The sequence below is a fragment of the Cladophialophora bantiana genome (genome assembly GCF_000835475.1).
Source record: "Cladophialophora bantiana CBS 173.52 unplaced genomic scaffold supercont1.9, whole genome shotgun sequence".
Taxonomy (NCBI): Eukaryota; Fungi; Ascomycota; class Eurotiomycetes; order Chaetothyriales; family Herpotrichiellaceae; genus Cladophialophora; species Cladophialophora bantiana.
The window spans coordinates 327,220-335,515 of NW_015971583.1; the positions used below are offsets into that span (position 1 = coordinate 327,220).

At 54.0% G+C, this 8,296-nt stretch overlaps 1 protein-coding gene across 1 annotated transcript; it reads right to left on the minus strand.

The window, feature by feature from the left end:
- Positions 1–779: 779 nt before the first annotated feature.
- Z519_06413 (uncharacterized protein) lies at positions 780–3,374 on the minus strand (the record flags this gene model as incomplete). Its single annotated transcript, XM_016764153.1, has 2 exons — positions 780–2,610; positions 2,665–3,374. 2 exons carry the CDS (start codon positions 3,372–3,374, stop codon positions 780–782), a joined length of 2,541 nt encoding a protein of 846 aa, XP_016619235.1.
- Positions 3,375–8,296: the final 4,922 nt, after the last annotated feature.

The window sequence follows — 8,296 nt, forward strand, 5'->3', positions numbered from 1 at the left end:
CGGCGAGTGAGGCTGAAGGGTGCAAAACTCCATTCACAGAGAGATCTCGAAGGGGCAAGTCCGCCGAGGGGTGGGCACGTGTCCTCACTGCGCGGTGGGCGCAGTGCTTGGCAGTACCTACCAGTACAGTACTTGAAACAAAGTACCCCCGACGCCCTGTACTAGATCTCTACAAGTACAAGTACAAGTCGGTGCACAAACCTAGTTACCCACGTGCGACAGAAGCTCCGGAACCGGGTTCCGGGCCGTTGTCTCCTCTGGCGCCACCTGCGCGTCATCACACCACTCGATAACGAGTCGAGGCTGCAAATACAAAGTACTTGTAGGTACTCGCGACCTGTAAGGTAGTCCGGGCTTGCCATCCTTGCCATCCTTACAGGACTGCACCATCTTGCAGTCCAGAGGGCCGGCTGGAATGGTTCCTATTATTCCATCTCCCATAACAGAGCCAAGGGATAAAACTATTAACTGGATATGGTTCCTCCCCCGTAGATAGACAGTTCGCTGACCCCAAACTGAACGGAATAATAACATTGACGAGAAAATCCGCCTGGACCGTTTTGCTCTTGCCTTTGAAATCCAACATGCTTTGTCCTGTGTACCGTCAAACTCAATGGGTATCTCAACGCGCCGAATACATCATCGCCAATGAGTGAAGCTGATACCTCTGTACATATTACCTAGCCTTGCCACATTCCCATGCTTCATAATCTCATATTTTTCATCATATAATCAGCGGCCGTCTCGAATCTCGTTTGCTCTGCATTGTTGGCCCTTGCCTAGTCCAGTCGTTGAAATTCCCCATCAGGATGGAGAGACTCCTCCCACCCCATCGCTGCAAAGTAGGTGCGCCGCGGAAGCCCGTAGACAATGTCTTGATCCAAGTCAAAGGGACTCTGGATTGGGTGCGCAAAGAAATAGGCGCCGTTGAACTCGGAGGCCTTGCTGGAGACCCTCAGAAGAGCTCTTAGCCTCTTGTCGGCCATCTCATGCTGCCGACGACCGCTATGCCAAAAATCCTTCAAGCCTTCCAACACAGGGATGGCACTCGCAATCAAAGCCATGATTTGGCTCTCGTGGCCCATCAGACCTGACACCGGTCCTGCCGCGGTAATGACGTCCAACGCCGCTGTGATGGCGAATCCACTAAAGGGACTCAACGTGACAAATTGTAGGGACGGGTTGTGTTTGCCGTCCCCGCGCTCAGCCAGTTGTTGTATCAATTGCAACAACTGACGAGCATGGTCATATACTTGTCTTGCACAGACGCTAATCCGCAGCTGGTCCATCTCCGCATGGTGAACGTAGCGGTTCAGTATCATGATGGAATAATGATAGAGAATGTGGAAGCCACTGGGCTTTTCTCGTCCATCTCGACCTTGGCGGACGTGTTTCTTGATGTGTTGGTCCCACGTCTTGAGCCGACCCACGATGTCCTGGCGGAAGGCGTCCATCACCACCCGATCTTTCGCTGGAGACTGAGCTCTCCCCCTGCCAATGGTGCTCATGACCTCGTTGAAGATGGCCGCTATCTCTACCAGATAGCCAAAAGCGCCGATTTCTGAGGATTCGCGAGGGGAACGAGGGGAACTGGGTTGACTTTCTGTGGAATTCTTGGGCAGTTGAAAAATAAGCGGTGTCAGGGGGACGTTCCCCATCTCGTAGGCGGCCTCGGGACACGGCAGGCGGAGGTCACAATCAGAACGGCTGACGGTAGCCACGGATGTAGACCAGCAACGACTAAAGCTGTCCATCAGGTATGCTGACCAGAACGTCCTGCGCCTGCATTCGACCAACATTTCATGGCCTAAGCCAAAATCAGATGCTTCCTGACCTTCCATCGTGGAGACTCCCTCCTCCGTGTGGTATCTCAGACCAACAGCGGTTCGCACGGCAGAACCACAATGGTCACCGGCCTGGTTGTACTGGCCCTGGGAAAAAGCGAAAAGAGCCAAGATGAGTTTGGTCTGGATCAGCTGCAAGCTGAACATGTCCCCGTTCTTTATAACAGCTTTGTTCACGATTTCGAGAAACACATCTTGATGGTGCTTCGATTCTGGTTTCGACGATGCAAAGACGGTTCCCATTGCCAGAATTGCATACAGCAACATCTGGTCAGCCAGTGACTTGGTGCGGCAAGTCCGGATCCATTGCTGGAACATTTCTTTGGGTAGAATGGAATACGTCACGCTGTCAACGTACTCGAAATATTTGTCGGTGTAGTGCATCGTCAAGCTGCGGCTTAATTGATAAGGGTCCACGTCCCAAGAGAAGTTGGCTGTGGCTGAAGGCGAGGAAACGGAACCTCCAAGAGATTCTGCACCCGAACTAGCGGACACCTGGCCTTGTGATCTAGGGCGAGGAGATGGGGAGATACGAGGCCTCTTTGTTGGTGGTGCGTTATCTAACCCGTCCTCGCGGTGATTATTCTGTTTATCGGAAACGGGAGAAAGCATGTTGTCCTTTCGCGGTATTGACGCCCTCGACACGGACTGAGGGTATGTATACTCCTGAGGGGTGTAGCCGTCATGGATCCGGTTGATGCCTGTGAACGGCGAGGTTGGAGGTATCGACATCAGATAGCCTGATTGCCGCACTGAAGTACGTGGTCTATGCGGAAGACGTCAGCACACCGAAAAGTAGGGAGAAGACGGGATGGCTTACGCTGAGCCAAGCGTGCATTCACGGAAATTGTTCTTGCACATGGTGCATTTAGGCAACTTAAAGTCACATTTCATCATTTTCTCCCGGCAACCATCGCAGGCCTGCCCCGTACGCTTTCTTAGTTTGTTTGCTTTGATGGTGCTCCATGTGGAGTTGAGGCCGTCGCCATCGACGTCCCTTGAACAAATCGTGTTACCCTCGTTGGTGTGGCAGCTACCTGACCCCTCAATGACATCTTCTTCCACAGTGGCACGACCAGGCCCAGAATCGATAGATGAATTTATCGCTGAAGGGCCAGACGTGGTGGGTTGAATTTCTGAACGACCCGTAGTCAGGTAGGACCAGACCGGACGATTCATGGTGTGAGACTGGGCAGGTATGGGTGCATGTACGTCGGAGTTTGCAAAGGTATTTGATTGAGCGGCATGTTTGACCATGGAGTCACTGCTGGTCAATGAGTGCTCCCTTGTCACTTCTTCCAGGCGGGGCTGGCCAAACACATTTGGATTGCTGGCACCGACCAGGAGGGAACTAAATGGTGGTAAACTCTGTCGTCGAGAATAGGGATCTCCCGCCGGCGGCTGAGCCATCGGGCTCGGCAGCAGGCGTGACGAGTCTGCTGGGGTTCGACAGAGCGGTGGTAGGGTTGGTTCAGGATCGTGCCACTCTTGCACTCGCGATTCCAGAGGTAGCACAGCGCCCGTTGCCATTGGCCCACTTTGCCGTTGGCTGCTATGAGCAGTCTCGTTGACAAAGGATGCCCACTACTCTCGGGCACGCTGTCTTTCCAACTCGGACGAGCGCGGTCCGTCGAGCAGCGGAAGGTTCCGAGTACGGCTGGAGTGAGGGCGAGAAAAAAGGGATACGTGGTGATGTCGGCAACGTTGCTTGCCCCCGATTTCTCCCAGAATGCTGCCCACAAGGAGTCCTAGCAAGCTGGGTTCCCACGAGACGTACTGTTGTCCTTCAGAGCCAGGCACCAGTAAATTCCCAGGGCATGCCTCATGGCAAGAAGGCCGCCTGGACGGTGCCCGAGAGTCACACAACAGTTGATGGATCGAATTCAGCAGAGGATGGCTGTTGATGCAGATATTGTGCCACCCTGGATGTGCTGCCCTGTAACGTATGCTGCAGTTGATTTCTGGATCCGGAATCCCGACGTGGTTTACGGACCGGCTGATTGCTGCTGAGGAGATATGGCAGGTCCAGTAGATGTATTGCAATAGGCGAGCCGTTGGAAACAGAGATCCAATTGATGAAAGAGACTGGGGCAATAACTTAATCCTGCCTGGTATAAGGTACAAGACGGAGTCGGACTTTGTGTATGTGTAACTCGGGGATCTTTTTCCACGTTCAAAGACTTTTTGGAGCAGAGATGGAACAAAAGGAAGTGGAGAAAAAGCCTGGGAAGAACACAAGCACACTGACAGATGTCAAAGTCAGCGAGAAACTCTGTCGCGTGCGGTGTCAGCGTGGAAGAGGGGGTTCGTTATCTACCTAGGCAGATACTGGATAGCGCTGCTCTGGCCAAAAAACGGGGTTCAGATCAGATGAGATTTACGGGAGGCCAAAAGCGAAAAAAAAGGTCCTTGTCGTCAACAGTTCTTGAGAGTTGAATGCTGATTTGTGGTATTCTCTGGAGGGCGGACAGGTCTAAGAGACTAGACCTAGGCGTCTGGGATCGGACGGTTAGGAGTCAATGGGGGATGGCGGCCTCGTGGGCCGCTCGCATCTGTGCGCTCGTAACCTGGGGGCTACAGACCGGCGCAACGCATGCCATCTGACCCTCGCCGATCGTGTGCAGGGATAATAGACGCTAAATTGTGACGGGATATGAAGTGGACTGAGGAAGGGCCGGGGGAAGGAAGGAAATCCTGGGCGGGTGGAGGAGAGGCGATGGGGCCCGGAAGGGAGGGGGGGTGTCTTCACTGTTGGCAGAGCAAGGGAGGTTGATCAGGGTGTTGGCGGTGGTGGAGATTTCGAGTTCGACAGCTCAGGAGGCCCGTTGGAAGGGCGCAACAGAGTTTAAGAGCAGAAGGGTGAGTGAAGTGGGAAAAAGGTGGAGTGACTGGAGTCGATCAAGGCTAGCAACAGGGGTGGTGAAAGGCGAGTGAGCGTCTGTGCACGGATCCATTTTGGGGGGTTTGTGTGGGTGTTAGGTTAGGGTTGAAGGGAGGGCAAGGGAGCAAGGGAGGAGCCAGGTTGCAAGGGAGCTCGCAAGGGAGCAAGCTTGTACCCAGTACACATACCAGTAGAGCAAGGAGAGGAGGAGACTAACCCCCTTCATCATAGGATTAGAAATTTGTGGGTGCGCCACTGGCCCTTGGACCTTGGTTGACTTGGTATTTGACTGGTGGGCGTACTCAAGTGTGGTATGGGTATGGGATGGATTGTGGAGAAGATGATCCAAAGATTTCGCCAGCTCTTGTGCAGGGTTCCTAATGAAGGCTGGAGGAGGAGATGAGAGAGTCATGACAGCAGTTGACAGTAGCCATGATGGGGATGGCTGCATTAGGGATGGAGACGGAGTGGGTGAGATGGAGGGTGATGGACGGAGTCATGGAGGGTAGTTAGAGCCAGGATACGATGTCGTTGATGAGGACTTCACACAACAAGAGAGTGAAGCAGCGAGAGACAGACAGGGAGAAGCAGAGAGAGGGAGTGTGCCACGGGCTAGTGAAGCGTCGACGAGGGAGCGCAGGGCAGCTGGCAGCGGGCAGCGGGCATCTGGATGAGGAAGAGGAGTCGTCGCAGGCGCAGCCGCGCAGGTGCACGAGGAGGCAAGAGGAGGAGAAGGAGGAGGAGGAGCCGGATCCGCGCTGCATGATTCGTCCGGGGATCAAACCCTGTGCACCACAGCTGCATCGTCCACCGCAGCCGTCGCAGCCATCGTCCAGCGATCCATGTTCACTATTACGAGGTCGTCGGTACAGGGCACAGATGATCCATCCAGATGCCACCACTGCCTCCTAGTCCAATATCTATCGGTGTCTATCCTTGACCACCATCCATCTCATCTCAAAGACAATCACTGACTCAATGGGGTCAGCGACACTTTGACACTTGACGCACCAGCACAGCTGCAGGCATAAAAAGGGCGACCGTGATGACGCCGTGCTGCAGCCAGGCATTGGCATTGGCGGCCCGAACAAATCAATGATGCATACCTGCCGACACATATGTACTGCAGGATCATCAGACAGCAAATCGGATCGCCCGCACAGCCTCTCAAAGGGATACGAAGTCCCTTCCCCAGCTAATCGCAATATAGAATCGATTGGCGAAGGCTGGCGACACAATCCGATTCCAAGTCACAACTACCTGGTACCCCCTAACTTCAAAAGGTTTCCAGGCAGGACGCCGTACCATACATACGCCATGTCAGCTCTGTCTCTAGATGCATGAAATTCAACTGCTATAAATATTACCAATCGATCTACTTGTTACTGAGTCTAGCGTTCTGGATTCCAACTGAGACACGGGGAGACTGGAACTTAGCCTTCCCTTCAGTCATCTGATTCCTACCCGTCGGGCTCCTTTAGAGGTTTCACGTAATGCTTTCCATGGCATTGGTGCCATGGCATAGCGTCCTGGTTCGCGGCTGGGAAAACGAGCCATCCCCTCTCCCTCAACACCCACCCCGGCCAGTGGCGTTTACTCGACCCGCTGCTTCGTTGGAGCCATTGACCATGTCACATCCAACCAACATACGGCCTACTGCACGCTGTCCCCCATGAACTTCTTCAGAGCTACAGTATTTCGCCTAGCAACCCTCCCCCCCTCCCCTGTGGCTGCCCCTTACAGAACGGAGAGGAATCCTGAAGGAATAGCCGCACTGAGCGGTTCAAGAACATCCCAATCTTACCAGGTGGACGAGCCCGTGCCTGAAAGTTAAGACCTGGGGGAAATTCTGGGTACCGCGCCTGCTTGATCCTCTCAAACTATCTAGCTATGTACCCCGTACCCCGTAGTATACTATCGCTTATCTCGCACAAACACCATTAATGTTTGGGAATCTCACAACCGCCTCCCACTACGCCGCTACTTGGAAACCCAATCTCATCAGTCCATTACCCAAGACTAATAGAAATCAAACTGCCCCTCCACACTGTGCCCCGAAGAAGGTTGGGGCTGAGGTGCTCGCCCGTGCCGTGATCAACAGTCACACGGGGCCAGAGACAAGGGAAGCATGAGACGTGCACGTCCCCATTCCTGACCTTGGCAGCTGCCTGTGGGTTGTATTGATGGAGCTGAGAGGGCCATGGGCGCCCATCAACACGCCTGATTGACACTTCTAGTCCAATTGCACCGCACTGCACTGCCCTGCAATGCACTGCGCGGCCTCACAAACCCCGTGCGTGCAGCTGTCAGTGCTGCCATCTGAGAATCCTGCAGTCCAATAGTCTAGACCAAACACCCGCCCCTGGCGCGGTGTGTCTCTCTGATGTCGCAAACAATGTCATGGCTGGCGATGGACCGACTGCCAATCTTTTCCAGTCTGGAGCTTACCGTCATACATATTTTGGCTATGGGCAGCTGTCTGCTTGACTCTGCCAGACGCACCAACGACGAGGCGCGATAATGGGGGGGGAACAGACGCTAATGTTAGTGTTAGCTCCAGAACGACACACATTGGAGCTACTCACTCCTAGCCCCGCGCACCTACCGTACCATACGCCATGGTAGAGCGGGGGCGACGGCACCATGCCCCGAGTGTTGAGGGGCTGGACTGGAACCGACGACGTAATGACTCGACACTGGGAACTTCTAGCTGCATTCCGCGTCTGGCGAACACGAGCCCATCGCCCGCCGAACCCAGTGAGCCCAGCTATGCCCCCTCGTGGCTCGAATTTCAAGCCTCGTGCAGAGGTAGTTCTCCGGCTCTGGCCTATGAGAAACACCAGAGAATGGCCACGGCGTTTGCTGCGAGAGAAGGGCCGCGACAGCCTGACACCCAATCATGAAGAACCAAATAAGCGAAGTTTCCAACTAGGGCGCGGCTGGAATGTGTCGAGCATCGATTTTTCATTTGTCTCTGATCTCGTTCCAGCTGTTATCGTTCCCTTAACCCAACCTAAGAGAGCGGCCCGACGGCTGGTGGCGAATGTGACACAAACTGCATACTCGACGCTCAGTCGAAGGCGCAAGCTCGTGTCCTCAGGCGAGCACATGCTGGGATGAGATGGACAACCTTCGCATGGCGTTGTTCTTGTCGCGCACGTGTGATGGAGCGATCGGTCGATGGGAAGATCCTGTCATAACTGTAGGCGCCGGGTTGAAGGCCCAGAGAGTACATAGGATATGGGCCAGCTGAAAAGGTCAGGGCCGGACAACTGGATCTGATTTGTGAGTCCTTGTACTCCGTCCCGTTCAGAGAAGCTCTTGCCAATTTGATCCTAGCTCGGCCCAGTTTATGAGGAGAGAAAGATAAGTGGAAGCATTGGTGGCAAGACTAAACTTTTCTCACGAGATAGGTATGCGGTTGGCTTGATGCATCTGTCGGTCTCACAGTCAAAGGCATTCCTTGGGCGAGACCTCCTCTCACCTCAGACGGCAGCTTCTGCAACTACCAAGCGGCGCGACCTGAAGTGGTGCACAAGGTTAGGAGAAAAAAAATTTAACCTAGTATCTT